Below are 18,433 nucleotides of genomic sequence, written 5' to 3' on the forward strand. Positions count from 1 at the left end.
ATTGAATTTAACTGGGGACTGTTGTGTTATATTGTATTTAAACGCCTTTGCAGAGTCTTGTTAATAAAGAAAATGGTTTATATATATTTTTAGGAAACTCGACTGTTAAAAGCTGCTTTCTCCTGCTATTGCTAAACCGTGCCTAAACTTACCTTTCGTTTCTTGTGGCAAACTTTTATAAGCAGTACTTCCAGAGTTACAGAACTTTGTTCATTTTCTGAGTTTTGCAATGGCTTATCTAAAAAGAGCCCAAGGGGGGAAATGTTTTAAACTTCTAAAAGAGAGGTTCTACCCCAGTGCAACCCAGATACATATCTGCCAGTCTAGGTGCTGTCTTTTTGCTTTAATGTGTCACTGGCCCTTTAAACTATATAGAGAACCTTAAGCACAGGCCCTGTAGCACTGTACTGCATTACCCAATTTGTGTGCAGGGCGGGGAGGAGGAGAGAGATCAAGGGGAGAGTTGAATGGAGAAGTGCATGTTAACTCTTAGCTATTATCACTGGAGCCACTGCTGAAGCCCAGGGTTAATAGCCACAAGATGGGGCAAATGACAGGGCCCACTGAGGCTGATACTGGATCCCTGGTGTCCCCCTCTTCTTTTTCAAGCTGCTGCTAGGGTGGCAGTGCTCAGCCCAGCACTATAAAGTGCTGTGTCAGGTGAGGATGAACCCACTACCAGGTCCAGAGTAATACCAGGGAAATGAAGATTACATGAAGCTGCTTCTTCTATTCTATCAAAGCACCGGGCCTTACTGCTGCCAGCTCACCACCTTCCTAGTAACTATTTTTTTAAAAAAAGCAATTTCATTAGCTATTGGTTAGCTAATGAGAATAAATCCCATAGGACAGAGCAAGGGCTCCAACAGGGCACTGGGACCACGTCCCCCGAAAGCTGATTCCAACCCTGCAACAGCTATTCATTTTGGGGAGCAAGCAAACAGCAATTTGCAGAAAAAGAGGACTGTTGCCATTTTCATGGACATGTAGAGCTCAACACTTTCTGACAATTTAACACCATTCAACCAAGAGGCCAGTCTTTAATGTTGTCTGCCTGCACATGTCCCAATAAAATTACATGGGTTACAGCACTAAAATTTAAATGCATCTTGATTCTAGCTTAGATCATTTCTACTGTTATTTTTAAGTGATCTTGGTTGTTTCTCCATGATAACTTATCATCCCAAAATGTTAAGTGCACTATAAAATGATATACCATTCAGCTTAGTCATAATGAAATGATTTTATAAGGACACATTTCGCAGTCTACAAGCAAATCACAATAAATACTATTTCACCCAGTGAAAATGCAGAGGTACATGAACCTCAGTTACACACCAAAACATTCCTTTATCATCAGTAAACGACATTTAAAGAAAAAGTGTATGATGAAATACGTACCATTTTTATGGAAGAAACCAGTAAAGGTGAGTTGTAGATGAGCAGACAAGCTAAAATAAGGAAACAAATATTGTTTCACTCTTCAGACATTCTAGGCACATTTAAGAAATGTGAGAGAAGACAACAAGTAATCTTTTTTAACATTTATTTTCTTAATCTAACCTGGCCTCATTCATGCAATAATTGCACCCAGATTATGTTACAGCAATGCACTTCACACGTGGCTGCCTTTTTAGACAGTTTAGGAATTTCTAGAAGTATCTGGCTGGCCAATGCAGGATGTTAATCAGATGGGTCCTTCTCATGTTCTTATGAAAACATGAAACATGCCTCCCTTTAGCAACATCATGGGACAAAGCATTGGCCCAGGAATTTCCTGAAGGGACTATACCTAAGGGTCAAATCAGTGTTTTTCACTCATATTTTGGATCGTATCACAACTAGATGATTGTGCACGTGGAGTGAGTTCAAGTGCAACAATGCTTCCCTTCCTTTATTAATTGTATCTGCTTTTCCTTTATTTTTATTGTGTGCCCTCTTAGGAGTTTTATGCTTAAGCAGCCTATGATTTTTTTTCTTACAATAAATAATTGATAATAGGGTCACCGAGTTATTAACAACTTCAAAATAGCTTTCTTTGCTTTGTATTCAATTCAGGTTTTTAAACAGGGTAATTTTAAAAAATCATTTATACCCTATCTTTCCAAATAGTTCAAGGTGGCCAACAAAATTAACATTAAATTAAGGTATGAACGATAACACATAATTAAAGACTGTACAGCAACAAAAAACAAAACAAAAAACAAACAAAAACAAAAAAAACACCTTAAGGATGGTCAACCAAGTGCACTAAAATAACTAACAAATCAAGGATTTCCCTAAAGTGGAAGGTTTTCACATTGCGGTGGAAGACGTGTCAGGTAAAGAGTGAGGTACGTGTGTCTGGGAGGAAATTCCAAAGTCTGACCAAGGCCACTAAAAAGGCCATCACTCTGGTCCCAGGAGCACAAACGTTTTCCTGTTAAATATCTTAATATATGAACAGACTCATAATGGAGAAGATGGTCCATCAAGAATCCTGGTCCCATACCATATAAGACTTCACCAGCACTTTGAATTGGGCCCAGAAACCAACTGGAGGCCAATTCAGCTGTTCCAACAATGATGGAATTTACCCCTGGCATTCATCTCTAGTTAATATCCTAGCCATCACCGTTTATTTTTCTGAACACTCTTCAAAAGCTGCCCCATGAAGTAGTTCAAGCATGATGTGATCACCCGAGCTGGGCAAAAGCATATTCCACCACAGCTTGTCACCTGGTCACCCAGGGTCAAGACTGGGTCCAGAATTACTCCCAAAATATGAAGCTGCAATTTCAAGAAGATACTTCCCCATCTATCAACTGATATGTTGACAATTGGGAGTCATAGAAATAATTAAATAATGACGATCAATAAACTTATTCCTATCTACAACATAGCACAGGCATTTTATGAAGGTTTTCTGGCAAGGTTTTGGCATATTCACTAACACAAATGCAACAACAGTTTTGAACAACAACAAGCAACCTGCAGCAACAGATGGAAAGGTGTGTTTTCGCACATGCACTACAGAATAAACTGTGATTCAACTACATAATGGAAATCAATGAAATTTCAAAAACAAATAAATTACTAGAGCCGGTTTGCATGTTTTGCCGCTTTTCAGGAAGTGACTGTATGTTTTATTTCATCCATATTAAGAGCTAAACACTGTAGCGCAAGTTTACCAGAGAACAAACAGACACCACACACAACACCTCTGGTAAAATTAGTTTACATGTATTTTATTATGGGAGGAGCAGAATTTCATTATACTTCCAGTCATATTTCAGTATGACTTCTACTGACATAGAAAATACATAATCCCATTTGAAACACTGTTACTGAAACATTCTCGGTAGATAAAATGAATGTTACCTTTGCAAGTCGTGTTCTCCCTGTTTTTTCTCTACTTTCGTCAGCATCCCGTCTACTCTGAATGTTTTCCTGTAATAAAAGTTGTGTTTTTTTGAAATTTCACTGATCTCCATTATGTTGTTAAGTTTTGCTTCATAAAGATTTGTTCCAATTGCTTTTTTTTAGGACCTGGAAGGGAGTCGGGTGCACCAAGTTGTGAAATACTTCACAATATGACACAGAAAGCTAGTGTTTAGCCGCATGATGTTAATCCCTAAATATTCTGTCTTTCAATCATGGCTATTTTCAAGACGTTTCAATATTTACGCTTAGCTCAAGAACACTTACAGAAGTAAAATGTACTATCACCTAAGAATCACCACAGGCATAAATAGACAAAGGTATCAGAAACTGAATTCTAGAGTTACAGAACTAGAATTCAGAAAAGCTGTTTTTGCTTTGTGGGAGCTCAGCTGAACACTAGCGACATTCCTTGTACTAAAAACATTCAGGTCTGGCAGTGTGCCAGTGTCTTCATATGACAGCCCTTTACTGAATATTGGGGTATAGTACAAGGAGGACTTAGGCCAGGCATCAGCAAGTGGTTGCTATATGCATTTCTCTAAGAAGATAACTGAAAAAGGTTACACAATCTAATGCAAAATAGAATTGCAGTGACAAACAATTGGATATGAGAAAAAGGATTTAAAGAAAGTGCTACAAGTAATTGAAATTAGGGGTTGCTGGAAAGATTTAAAACAGGGATGCAGAAAAGGGAGGTATGGGGAAGTCGCTGAAAGAAGGTTTAAGGAAAAAAAGGTTAAGAAATTATACGTGTTTATATGTTTGTTTGTTTATGTATTGTGTTGTATTGTCTTTTAATATGTGTTGAAAAACCAATAAAAAATTTATAAAAAAAAGAAAAGAAAAAGGTTACACAATCGTTTAGATCAGCCTGTCAAACTGAAAATAATTCACAATTGAGAAAAAGCTGGTTTCTTATCAAATAGATCTTGAAATCCCATACCTGACTGCACTCGTCAAGCTTTAATACTTTTACTTCTCAAGTTGTAAAAGACTAAGAAATTAAATAAGTATATATAATTGGAAGGTACTTCCCTTTCCAATTCTAAGGACAAAAAATACAAATATGAGAGAACGTTCATACAACGATAGGAAATTTCAAATAAGGTCTAAGTATAATCTGTAAGGCAAAGGACAAAAGTAAAAAAAGGAATAGTGCAAGTTCCTTAAAGGCTTAAGCAATGCTATTTTCATTGCTTTGTAAATAATTTACTCAAACGGAAACATGAATATATATTTATACAAGACAATCCACGCCAAACTCACTCAGCCGCCTTATATTCAGAAAGCTAGTAACTGTGGTCATAGCATTTTATACTTGCTTTGACTACTCTGAAGAATAAAAAGCGAACATTTTGACATCTCTGCAGCTTAGGGCTTAAAATATATAGTTTAGTCTCTGCCCATGCAGAACATAAGCACTTGAAGGCTTATGTGTGGAACCGTTGTTAAATATTCGGGAAATGCTTTTTGACTGTTTATATTGGGAGTATGTTTCTGAAGCAAGACAGATGGGGCCATGTTACTGGATATGTGTAGGAAGGTGTATGGGATAGGGAAGAACACGCCAGGTAATCGGAAGCTGAGATATCACACAAGAGTCTCTCCTGATCCATCCTTCAGTCCTGGGAACTGAGGTAGCCTTGCTAGCAATCCACCAAGTCTTTGAATGTTGTGGGTGAATACAGGGTCAGTTAACAAAGAAACAAAGTTCATCCACGATTTGATTCTGGGTGAGAAAATAGACATGTTGCATACTACGAGTATCTATTTGGGGGAAGGAAGCATAAATCTCCTATCTCTGCCCACTAGGCTGATTGATGCAACAATCTCCTGAATCAGATGAGCATGCGTGTGACCCTAGGATTCAATACCCTTTTTCAAGGAGCCTTGTCCAACACTCTGCTAGCTTCCATTGTGTGTCCTTACAACTGGGTTTATAAAGACAGGATACTAAATTTGTAGAATTTGTACCCTGTTCTTCATCCAAAAAGGCTTTCAGAGCTGCTTACATGAGCAAAACAAAACAGTCGCTACCCGCAGGCTTATAATCTAAACACACACACACACGGAGGGAAGATGGGGGAAGTGACACCAAGGGTTATCTAGTCCAAAGCCCTGCTATGCGGGAATCTCAGCTAAAGCATCCTTGACAGGTAGCCATCCAACCTGTGCTTTAGAACATCCAAGGAAGAAGCACCTGCCACCTTTCAAGGGGGTCAGTTCCGTTGACAGCTCTTACTGTCAGAAAGCTCTTCCTGATGTTTACTAGTAATTTCCTTTCTTGTAACTTGAATCCATTGGTTCAGGTCCCAAGCCTGCTCCGCCTTCCATGTGACAGCCCTTTCAATATCTCCTCTGTCTCCTCTTTTCCAGGCGAAACATATCCAACTTCCTCAACCACTTCTCATAAGGCTTTGTTTCCAGACGCTTGATCATCTCGACTGTCCTACTCTGCATGCATTCCAGCTTGTCCTTCTCAAATTGTAGCACCCAGAACTGGACACAGTGTGGCTGACCAAGGCAGAATAGAGCAGTACTATTACTTCCCTTCATCTGGACGCTATATTTCTGTTGATGCAACCTCAAATAGCACTGGCGTGTTTTTTTTGCTGTTGCATCACACTGTTGACTCTTTTGGTCTATTACGATCCCAATATCCTTTTCATATACAGCGGTACCTCGGGTTAAGTACTTAATTCGTTCTGGAGGTCCATTCTTAACCTGAAGAACCACTTTAGCTAATGGGGCCTCCCACTGCCGCCGCACGATTTCTGTTCTCATCCTGAAGCAAAGTTCTTAACCCGAGGTACTATTTCTGGGTTAGCGGAGTCTGTAACCTGAAGCGTCTGTAACCTGAGGTACCACTGTATACTACTGGCAATCCAGCTGTCCCCCATTTTATATTTGTGCAGCTGGTTCTTCCTGTCTAAGTATAGAACCTTGCATTTCTCTCTACGGAAATTAATTTGGTTAATTTTGACCCAGTTTTCCAATCTGTTAAGGTCATTTTGAATCCCAATTCTGTCTTCAGTGGCATTAGCTACCCCTCCCAGTTTGCTCTCATCTGCAATTTTGATTAACATCCCCTCAATTCCATCATCCAAATCATTTATAAAGATGTTGAACAACAAAGGGTTCAGGACAGAACCCTGCGGCACCCTACTTGTCACTTTTTCCCAGGATGACAAGGAACCATTCATGGACACTCTTTGGGTTTGGTCAGTCAAATTCACCTAGTCTACATTTTACCAGCTTCTGCACAGGAAACTTTTTCAAAAGCCTTACTGAAATCAAGGTACACTACGTCCACAGCACTCCCCTAATCCACTAAGCTGGTAACTATTAAAAAAAAGAAAAATGAGATTCATCTGGCATGACTTGTTTTTGAGAAACCTATGATGGGTTTCAGTAATCACAGCATGACAGTTTAATTATCTGTTTTAGGACCTTTCCAGGCACTGATGACAAGCTCACCAGTCGGTAGTTACCTGAGTATTCTCCCCCCCCCCTTTTAAGATGGGGACAATATTTGCCCACCTCCAATCTACAGGGACTTCACCTGTTCTCCAAGAATTCTCAAAGATTATAGACAGAGGTTCTGAGATTACATCCAAAAGCTCCTCCAGTAAGATCACTGTTCTTTCCCTCTCCTACAATTTTTACACAATCTGCCTTCCATGCTTAAAATCTTAGATATCATCACAAGTGTACACATAATTTATTTTGAGCAGGTTGTACCCCTCAGTTTCTACATTCCAGCCATGAGTCTCATCTCACCAAGTTTCAGCAATGCTTATTGGGTCATATTTGTCATCCTATAAGAGCTCAAGTTCTTCTTGCTTGCTTCCTGTACTTTGTGCATTCGGGTAGGGACAACTAAAACCACCAGTCATTCCTCCACACATTGCTGCCCCGTCCTCCGCCACCACACATCTTTTCTTCTCTGGGGAGTGACAGAAATCATTCTGTACACTGTCCACTACTACCTCAATGTATTCCAAGGCCTGCAGTTGTAGTTCTTGCTCCTCAGGCTGAGAATCAGTATCTGAGGTGAGGACATGAAATTGATTTTGTAGCTCCAGAGACACAGCATGGCTCCTGACAGTCCTGGTTTTCTGCCTAAAGTTGCTGTAGCTTCTCTTCCAGCAAGGCAACTAGCTTGTACTCACTGCAGGTGCAGTTTTGCATTCTCAGACAGGAAGACAAACATGGCACTGGTGTTGCAGGTCATTGAAGCAGCTCCCTTGCTGTCAATGTCTCTTGGTCCTACATGCACCATGAGACAGCACTGCAGGCGTCCCCCTCAAACTTCCCTCATAAACACCCTTGCTTACAAGTCCCTCCAATGCTCCAAACACATTCCTTCCTCCCTGGAACTCTCGACTTTGACTCTCTTGACTTTGTGGAATTTAAATCTCTTTCCCCGCAAGGTCATTTGTTTGTGTCCCCTAACGCACCTTTGTCTTGGTTGGATCCAGCTTAAAGCACAGAACTCTCGACTTTGTGGAATTTAAGTATCATTCCCTGAGGGTCATTTGTTCGTGGCGAAGAGAAATGTGATACGTTTTGTTAATAGGAGGGTGGGTGTGTACAACTCTGCTAAGTAACCCTTTTCTCGCTAGAATCTATATGGGATCTCCTGCTTTGTACTGCCCTTTGCAAACGTAAGAGCCCTGATGGATCAGACGAAAGGCCTATTGTCATGTTTCCTACAATGTCCAACCAGATGCTTACAGGAAGTCCTGCAGTTTGCTCTAAAGCACCTTTTCAGACCTCCCCATGCCTTATACTTTTCATTTTGCACAATCTGAGAATGTGGACAAGATTCTTGAAACTGAAAGACCCAGCATGATCTTTGTTCATCATGGCTTGTAAATTCAGCCAGAACAGGGTTTGGGTTGCAGAGGTCGTTTGACAGCACTTAAGTAATTGTGAAGACACTCTTGAAGATATCCTTGTACTTCTCTCCAATATGAATGAGTTTTGCCCAGTTTCTAATCTGCATTTTTGATTAAGATACCTGACCATGTTGTGGTGAACCAGCTCCAGCCTTTGATTTTTGGAGTCCTAAACACTGAGGCGAGGAAACACTGACTCCTGCATGAATCTGTCCAGAAAGTCTGTTGGGGGGCTCCTCTAGATTCCATAATGGGAGGCCCTCTTCTGTGTTTCCCTATCTGAAAAATGGTGAGCAAGCACAAGAGTGGGCCTTCTCACCTGTGGCATCCATATTGTGAAATAACTCTTTTACAGAGGTATGGTTTGGCCCCCATAATACATCCTGTCCTTTGGCGGGTGGTAAAGACAATTTTATTTCAGCAAGCATTCTCCTAATTTGGTCTCTCTGTTTAAACTGATGGCTTTTACAGTTTAATTCTTTGTACTTTATTATTTGTAGCTGTGAGCTGCCTTGAGAGTACACTTCAGGAAAAGACAGAATAAAAATGTATTCAACAACATTGTTGTTTTTGCTTCTCGCAGAACACAGTTGACATGACCATCATTCACCTACAATTCAGATGACCTTATTTTGCAATTCTCATGGCTGTGCTTGCACATTAATATTCTTATGAATATTACACATAGTTACTAGCCCTTAACACATTTTAATAGTCATTTATGTCACACTGTCATTTATACCACATTGCTGGAAACAACCAACAGATCTCATTTACAAAAGCTTCACTGCCTGGCCTCTTGGATGCAGTTCTTTCTTACCAAATGTTTACCAGTCAACTAACTATATGCAAACATGAATTAAAGATTAAAGCTAAGAATCTAGGCCTTTTCAGAGTGAAATGTGGCATTTACCAATGCTGTCTACCAATTAGCAGCAGTAGAGAGAAACATACACAATGGCAGCTTTTGCATATCACAGTAAGCTATGACTTACTATGCACAAGAGAATAGCAGCTATTTTGCTACTTCCCTCTTGGGATGGGAGAAAACAAACCCATGACCCCCAATTTAGTGTTACAGCCCAATTAGGAACCAGATTATTTTGCTCAAGCTATAACTGGTATGCCAAGAAGAAACATTGGCTTATCAGTATGGTTTTCTTTAAAGAGCAAAGCAAACCAAACCAAACCATGATCACTTGTTTGGACTGCTAAGCCAGTGATCACAATTTGGTTCCTCCCAATGTGGCTGAGGAGTAAAGCAAGCACAATTCATTTGAACATGGCAATCCATGGTTTATGGTTTAACCATGATGTGCAAACACAGCCAATTTCATCTTTCTCCATCACACTGCAGAAATATATACTAAGTATAGGTGTTGCAGTAAAAAAATATTCCTTGGCTATCTGCAGTAGCAGAAAAAGCAGGTTCCCATACTGTCGCTAAATGTAAGATATTTCTGGAAAGAAAACAGATTTAGTTTGAGGAATTCTGTGAGTCCTTAAATAGCCATACTCTTTCAATACCACAACTACACTGAAACAAAGACATACCAAAAAAATACACCTATATGTAGCTGATGCTCCCTATCATCCGGTAGCAGCACTGACCATTACTAGTTATTTGAGAAAACATCCCAGACTCAGAACATGATCAAGGCTTCATCCCTCTGTTTGCACTAACACCCTACAGCACACAAACCTAACTCCTAAATCTCCAAGAATAGATTATCCTAGATGTCCACTGACCTATCCTCCACTATAGTCTTCTGACTAATTAGACATATTTTTACATTATTTAAATCTGTTGGTTCTTGCTTTATTTTTAATGGCTTTGGAGAACAATTCATGTTAATGGGCAACAGCAATGCTATATGCCTAAGAATTAACGCCCACTGTAGTTCCCTTTTCCGTGGCAAGCATACCCCATTCCTTCAGTGTACATTTTATCGCTTTGTTTTTTTCCATCCTCTGACGTATCTTATGCGTATCTTGTTGACTCAAACAATGTTTTGCACCACTAATTCCATTCAACTGGAATTACAAATTTAATCTTTATAGGTTATCTGAGATAAAAACATTACGTTGCAAGCACTCAAAGCTAAAGGCAGTTTTAATTATTTTGAAGTGTATTAGTATTTCAAGGCTCCTGATTGCTAAACCCACTGCAGAAGCTCAAAAATGAACTTAGTTTGGATTACCATTTTTCTTTACTTTCCCACAGACATTGTCTATAATTATTTTTTACTGAGAGGCTAAGTTTAAAGAAAATATAAAGTATTACCCACATTGACCTGAAGCATAGCATTGTGACTTAAGATGGAAGTACCACAAGCAGTAACAGCTAAATAGCAAGCACAATACAATGTTAATTAATTACCAAACACTCCCAATTACTTATGAAGTATATACATTTTTTATGCAATGTGATTTCATCTTTGACAGCAAACAGTTGATATTTTTCATTGCTATGCATCAGCAAAGTGAATCTCTGAAAAACTACCACTTGCAAGCTCACATTGCAAACCAAACCACATGAAAATTTAAGACAAATACAAGGCTTCATTACATATGTACATGTTATGTGGTGATTAAGTTCATTTCCAAGTGAAGTTTACAAAAAGAATTTAGGTCCCAATTTTGGAGAAAGTTATCATTCATACTATACATAGGCAGTACCCTACTATTATCATCATCTCAGTTGCTAAAGAGGGGAGGACGCTAACATATTAAATAACAAACATTTTTAATATGTGAAGTTACCTTTTGATATTTGTTCGAGAGTTTCTGTGGGACATATACGTGAGAGTTCTGTGCAAGAATATTGGCTGCAACAGAAAATGAAAAAAGTCAATTCAACATTGCCATGAGTGGATCAAAAAAATTAAAATAAAGGATTAACAGTTACTCACAGCTATGAGATTGCGGGTGCGTAGAAATCTATATATTTGTGTTGGTTCTGTGAGAGAAAATAGAGCAGTCTTTTACAAAGCAGAAAATTTGACACTTTACTAGCTTTTCCCTGAAACACATTAAATTTTTGAATATACAACATTATCCATTCATACCAAACATGTGTAGTACATAAATACCTAGACTGTAATGAAGCAAGTGGGCACTTTCAAGCAGCAACCTAATCACTATCAGCTACAGCCAAGTGACCACTACCCATCTACTACTGGGAAATATGGCAGAATATATTTGAAAATAAACACCCATAACATACAGCAGTAGATCCAATAAGATAGATTAAAAATATTTTTGTGGAATGGAGTATTTCCAGAAGCTAATTTTGCATCCCTGACACTTGAATAACCAACAGCAGCATTATGCCCTTGGATATAATACATTCTATCTTGCTAGCAAAGTCTTGACTACTTAGCTCCTATGAAACACCAAGTTCACAAAGGAGGAAGAATATTCAGATGCTTAACCAGAGTTATGCCTGTCAGCGTAGAACCCTTCAACATTTCTACAACATCTCTGAAAATATGTAATTTAGTGGAAGAAAACATCTTAAATTCTTAGAAAACTGACTTCTGGGAAACACACTAGTTCCTTCCTAATCCAACTTTAAAATCTTACTCTATAAAGTGTACAGATTTATCATTCACAATTTCATTTTACAAGAACCAAAAGATGTGCTTTAAGTGTTCTAAGAGCAACTGCTGTCCCCCCCAATGTTTTTGTTAAGCTGCTGTCTTGTTAGATGAAAGTTCTAGGGACTGAACCTTTTCACTTTAAAAACTAGTTGTTGCAATGTTTAAAAAGAGGTGGCAGTTAAAACCTTTTTTCTATACATAAGGCAATTTTGTAAGGCTACCAAATAATCGGCCACATTCTTCAGACTAATTCCTGATCACAAGTTTCCTTCTCGAGTTCTCCACTCCTCCTTGACCAGCATTATCCATACCTTCAGCCTTCACTACACAATTCCAAATGACAAGTCTGCAATTTTTGCCCCAAATAGAATAACCAACCTTTTTAAGGTCCAAAACCAGAGACCAGTTCCCTAACCCTCCATACCTCCCCCCCCCCTTGACTTTCCTTACAGTTCATAAAACCTCAGCTTCGAAAATGATCTTTTGTGGGGCAAGGAGTCCTTCAATCGCTTAGGAAGACTAGCTCTCAAGGGGTCGGGAGGGAGGGAGAGATGATGAAGACACTCGTAACAACATAGTATCAACTTACAACGCCCCCCGCGGCTCTCCCGAGCCCCGAAAGGTAATCCTACCGAGAGGCGCAATCTGACTACTCCTTAAAATCCTTCGAGGTGGAACGTGTGTGGCACGGCCTCATTAATGTAACAATTAGGCAGGGCGCGGGTTTCCCCCCACGGGCAGCCCTGGGGGCTGACAACCCTGGCAGAGGAGCAACAGCATTGCTTGCAGAGCACCCCCCCCAACCGAAAGAAGGGGGGAACCACCTCCCGCCGAAGGACCCGCGCGCGCCAGGGGGAAAAGGAAGGCAGCCCCGCCGCCCCACAATAAGCGGCCGATGCTGCTCCCTCTCCTCCGCCCATCACGCCTCGACTCGGGCGGGAGGGGGGAGGGAGGGGAACGGTTGTTATTTTCGGACCCCCCTCCCTCCTCCCCCCCCACGAAGCTCACTCTCGAAGGCCTGCAGAAAGAGCTCGTGGTCGGCCTGGATCTGCTCCATCTTCGGCTTCTTCACCGGCGGGAGGGCCGCAACCGAGGAGGCCGCTGCCGACGACGCCGAGGAACCGCCAACGCTGCCGCCCCCCGAGTAGCCGCTGCCCAGGCCTCCCACGGCGCCGCCGGACTTGCCGCCTGGCGCGGCGGCCGAGGTCGAGCCGCCGCCGAACCCGCCGCCACTGCCACCGCCGCCGCCCGCGCCTCCGCCCGTGGCGGTGGCCGCGACGGCGCCTCCCCCTCCGCTAGGAGCAGCCGAGCTGGGCCCCGCGCCGCCGCCTCCTCCGCCGCCGTGCTTCTGAGGAGCCATGGTGGGAGGGGGGGAGAGGGCCCTTTCCGACGGGGCCGGGTCGCGTGGCGGGAGACGCGGGGAGCGGCGGCCCGCGAGGGCCAGGAGGCGCGGCGCGGCGGAGGAAGTGGGCAGCGCTTCGACTCCGCCAATTCGCCCCGCCGCCGATCGGTTCTCCTCAAGCGCCCTCTCTGCTCCAGCCAAACCCGACGGCGCCGCCGCCAGCCGCTCCCGCCCCCTCCGCCGAGCGCCCATTGGCCCGCGCCCTGGCGCCGCGCCGCTCCATTGGCCGGCCCAGAGCCCGCCCAGAAGTGACGGCAGAATGATTCCGCGAGAGTTTGGTTGGACCGCGCGCTTCGCCGCTGGGAGCTCGCCTCCCCCCCTCCCCCTCCTGCTTCCTTTGAACTGAATTCGCGGGAAAGCGGAGCTGCTCCTTCCTCCCCCCACCCGCACGCTTTCGCCGCTGCGGTGCATGACGGGAGAGGACGTGGGCTTGAGGGAACTTCTTTTAACCGACGGCTCACGTCGAGGCTCGAGGGGGCTCCGAGGCGCGCGCCTGCGTTCCGTGGAACGCGCTCCCATTGGAGCCAGAATTCGAGCGCGCGGAAACAGGAGTGGGAAGGGGGGTGGGGGCGCGCAGTCGCGCGATAGTGAGGCTACGTCCACACGTGCCACGCAAAGTAAGGTGTCGGCTGCCATCTTGGTCTGTTTCCCTCCTGCAGCACCAGGTGCTCTCTGCAACTCCCATTAGCCCAGTGGGGGGAAACTGCCCCCCCACTAAATAAAGTAAATAAATTACAATTTGCATCGTAGATAACTACACCCCCACCCCAAAAAACTCTTGGCTATGCCCATGGCCGCAACCAAGCATATGGGGAGATGGTCATGGCCCTCTTGTTTTATACCCCTTTGCCTGGGGTGGGCGGACACAGGTGGCATTGTGGGTTAAACCCACAGTGTTGGTGCTGACCTTTAAAGCCCTAAACGGCCTCGGTCCTGTATACCTGAAGGAGCATCTCCACCCCCATCATTCAGCCAGGACACAGATCCAGCGCCGAGGGCCTTCTGCCGGTTCCCTCATTGCGAGAAGTGAAGTTACAGGGAACCAGGCAGAGGGTCTTCTCGGTCGTGGCGCCCACCCTGTGGAACGCCCTCCCTTCAGATGTGAAGGAAATAAGCAGCTATCTTCTCTTTAAAAGACATCTGAAGGCAGCCCTGTTTAGGGAAGTTTTTAATATTTAATGCTGTATTGTTTTTAACACTTGATTGGAAGCCGCCCAGAGTGGCTGGGGAAACTCAGCCAGATGGGGGGGTATAAATAACAAATTATTATTATTATTATTAAACCACAGAGCCTAGGAATTGCCGATCAGAAGGTTGGCGGTTCGAATCCCCGTGACGGGGTGAGCTCCCATTGCTCAGTCCCTGCTCCTGCCAACCTAGCAGTTCGAAAGCACCTCAAAGTGCAAGTAGATAAATAGGTACCGCTCCAGCGGGAAGGTAAACGGCGTTTCCGTGCGCTGCTCTGGTTCGCCAGAAGCGGCTTAGTCATGCTGGCCACATGACCCGGAAGCTGTACGCCAGCTCCCTCGGCCAATAAAGCGAGATGAGCGCCGCCACCCCAGAGTCGGTCACGACTGGACCTAATGATCAGGGGTCCCTTTACCTTTACCTGGGGTGGGCAGCCTAGGTTCAAATGGCAGGAACTACAGTACAGTATGTGTTTTTGTTAAGGGAAAGGGTGAAGGAGCCTAATATTTTACTACTTATCTGCTAGGCTGACTCCTAGTGTCTGCCTCTCCCAGGTTGGCAGCTACTTCTGACACAATGTGCTTGATATTGTTGAGTGAGAACTTGCACAGGTTTTAAAGGTGAAAGGTATTCAGTTGTTCACAAACCACAGAGTGAGGCCTTCTTGAGGAGAGGTGATTCGGGTGCACTAGCTGACAGAGGAGGTGAGAACTGTTGCTAAGGCCGTTTGCTTCCTTTAATGATGGTCCACAGGGGAGGGGGGAGCTCTTCAGTGAATCACAATCTGCAGACCACCCCACCACCCCCGCTTGCTTTCTTTTTTAAAGAGAGCTGCTAGCATTTGTAGAACCTAAAACACGATGTACATATTATAATAATCCTTTTCTTTTTTAGAAATTGGGCTGCTTCCCTTTTTGGTGTTTTATTCCTGCAGACACCTGTGGTTAAATGCCGTATTTTCTTTACCTAGGTATTTTGTTAAAATGCAAACTCTTAACTCTTGTTTTGCTTTACGATGGAGCTGTTAATTTGATTGTTACTTACTGGACTTTTTTTTATAGGTTTTGCCGTTTTTGCTTTTTTTGTATCATCTTACTGTTATTTTGTTTCACTGTTCCCCACTTGAGGATTGAAATGTTCAGTGAAGAGGATTTATCAATAATATCCATAACGGCAAAAAGTGTTTCTCTTTTCAACATCTTTGAAAGGTAACCCAGAAGGCAATTTAAAGAATAAAATTCCAGAATTACTACTGTGTGATTACCCTCGTAGCTTTGATATGCCACCTTTCCACAGCGAACTGCTGTTGAAGCAGCTAACAGCAGACATCCATTCTTCAGAATTCAAAACATGGTGGGAAGAGAAACTAGTTTTGTAAAGTTTAATAAATTCAAATAATACAATATCAACAATTCAACAAACAATTCATTGCTGCAGATAATCAACCCAGGCTTTATATGTAAGCACAAATAAAAATAAAAATTAATGGGCAAGCAATAAACACAGTTCAGCGTGGAAGAGGACTCTTCCCAGCATGCTTGATGCTTCAAGGTTGATTCCCTCAGCTCTCCAGGGGAGAAGGGTGAAAGCAACAAGAGGGCAATGATGGTAAATTTTATTTGCCAGCTTACCCAAAACAGCAGCATTTATAAAGTATATAATAAACAATGTGGTGGTTCTGGTAATCTCTTGGAAGTTTGTTTTTTAAAGTATCAAGTGCTGTGTAGCAGCAACCTATTTTGCCTTGCAGGACCTTGACATATGGTGTCCCCCGTCCAACTTTAGTACTTAAAGGTTCTAGGTAGTTTCTAGGATGAAACCCCACTTCTTGGTGTTCTCCAGATGTTTTGGAAGAAACACCTGTTTTACTCCAAACATGCAAACCACTTTCCATCATGAGACATTTTCAAATTCTACCTCTAAACTCATTAAAAACTGGGTTTTCCCCAATTCCTGAGTCCAAATAATTATTATCTATCTTCTCCTTTGAAAAGGCAAAACTATAGAAGATCTTCTTCCTTGGTGATCACGCATAGCCGAGTAAGATGGTCTTCCATGAACACTGTCTTAACAGTGAGTCTGTCTGTAAGTGACTGTGGAGGCCAATTCTGGATCCACACATCCTTACACAGTGGGGACATAGGTTTCTGGGCGGGAGACTGCAGTGCTAGGGAGTGGGCAGGCTGGTGAGGTCCCCTAGATCTAGAGGCCCTAGGCTTCAGCCTACTTAGCCTATACATAAATCTAGCGCTGGTGGGAGTTGATCATGGTGAGGGTTTGCCAAACGTGCCTCCTTCTTGGCACGTTTCTCCCTTTTGTCCCGAGTTCGAGTGTCTTCAAAGTCCACTTTGATAAAGGTGCAGCGCTCGCAGGCCAGTGTTTCCCAGCCGTCGGTGTTTATACTACATTTTTTTGAGATTTGCCTTGAGAGAGTCCTTAAACCTCTTTTGTTGATCACCAGCATTACACTTTCCATTAACTGCTACTGAATCATGACTCTGAATCTAAACTTTTTATGAGTCATAATTGCCTACTATTCATATTCAGAACAAAATTAACTGCTTTTAGTTAGCTCTGAATTTGAACATCTGTAGGCAGGACATTTTCCGTAAGTGATAGGATTGGCATGACCCTTAAATATTACTGAAATACAGCTCACATTGTGAACCATAGGTAGCTTATCTACTGGCTGCAGGAGCTACAAGAAAATCTGCTGGGGTTTTGTATTCAGTTTGAGCCCATTAATATTAACTATAGGAACATCTGAATACCAGCAGGTGAATCTCCAGAGAGGCATATTATGCTTGAGCAGACATTACATGTAGAATAGTGATGCTTTTAAAGAGGGATAGAAGCCTTTCATTGGGGGGGGCATACAGAGTGGTAACAGAGCTATTTCCAAGTGCTTATTTCAGAATACTGGGTCACTATTCTCTCAGTGGAGGGAATTGCTCAGATTTTGTTTCCTTAAACAATTTAAAACGTGATACATAGCTTTCCATAAATTACATTTAAATTGGTTAAGCGGATTATCCTTACACTGATAAACCCCGATCATATTATTTTTTTTGGTCAATGCCCCATGTTTTGATGGGAGCTAGCAGCATTAGTTTGGGTGACTTAAAATAACTTTTACATGAGAAGGGAGAGTAGTGTATGGTACTTGATACATGTGTTCAAGGGAAAATTGCTCTTAAGCAAATAAAAGATTAAAAGATTGCAGCAGCAACAGAGCATGAGGGACAGTAATGGGCCTCCCTCTGATTATCCTGTTGTAGCATTTCTGAGACAGTCTCTCCCCTACTCTTAAAAATGTGTAATAGATCCTTTTTGCCTAATTTTCCGTGATCCGTTCAGATGATAAGCTTACAAAAAGGGCACATGGGAAGCATTTAAAGTGGATTTTCCATGGGGGAAAGAACAAAGGACATGTCAGGTTGCATTTTGATTTGCATTCCAAATCTACTGTGCACTGTTCTCCTGGGTCTGGTCTTTGCTTGCCTGCCATGTGCGGCATTTGTTACTTTGGTTTGAATACTTCTGACAGTCCATAATGTTAATTGTTCTAAGGATCGCTTTGTTCGACTGTGAACTAGAAATGAGGTCTATTTTTGTGATTTCCCCCACCCCAGAAACAGAATATTATTTCCAATTATTGGTTATACTTAGACTGGCTATTTAACATCACACGCCAGCATTTTAAACATATTTGTTGTCGTTTCCTCAATGTTTGTGTTTCTAGCAAAGAGACTTCAAGCACTCCCAAAATATAAAAGCTTTGGAATTCCATTGTCCTGCTGTACTGCTTTCTTTTTGTTCTGCTTTGAGCCTAACAGCTATAGGTCATGCAGAATGGTTTCAGCTTTGTCTGTGTGCTCATATCAGTTGCAATATTGTAAGGCTGCATACACCCTAAC

At 42.5% G+C, this 18,433-nt stretch overlaps 1 protein-coding gene and 1 long non-coding RNA gene across 5 annotated transcripts in view; one reads left to right on the plus strand and one right to left on the minus strand.

Annotated features, from left to right (window-relative positions):
• Positions 1-13,467, minus strand: part of SUZ12 (SUZ12 polycomb repressive complex 2 subunit) — a 31,857-nt gene extending 18,390 nt beyond the window's left edge. The window contains exons 1-6 of one of the 4 annotated variants that reach the window (XM_083598651.1): positions 12,935-13,467; positions 11,237-11,283; positions 11,088-11,152; positions 3,361-3,429; positions 1,402-1,451; positions 153-238 (exon numbers count right to left, since the gene is read on the minus strand). In XM_083598651.1, coding sequence (XP_083454777.1) covers positions 153-238; positions 1,402-1,451; positions 3,361-3,429; positions 11,088-11,152; positions 11,237-11,283; positions 12,935-13,286 — 669 coding nt within the window. In that variant the 5' untranslated portion in view covers positions 13,287-13,467. The remainder of the gene's footprint in view (positions 1-152; positions 239-1,401; positions 1,452-3,360; positions 3,430-11,087; positions 11,153-11,236; positions 11,284-12,934) is intronic. The other 3 variants (XM_083598650.1, XM_083598653.1, XM_083598652.1) reach the window with 3 other exon arrangements.
• Positions 1-18,433, plus strand: part of LOC310755762 — a 1,619,227-nt gene that overhangs the window by 840,798 nt on the left and 759,996 nt on the right. The window lies entirely within an intron of this gene.

The sequence above is a fragment of the Podarcis filfolensis genome, assembly GCF_964270895.1.
Source record: "Podarcis filfolensis genome assembly, chromosome: 2".
In the NCBI taxonomy this organism is placed as follows: domain Eukaryota; kingdom Metazoa; phylum Chordata; class Lepidosauria; order Squamata; family Lacertidae; genus Podarcis; species Podarcis filfolensis.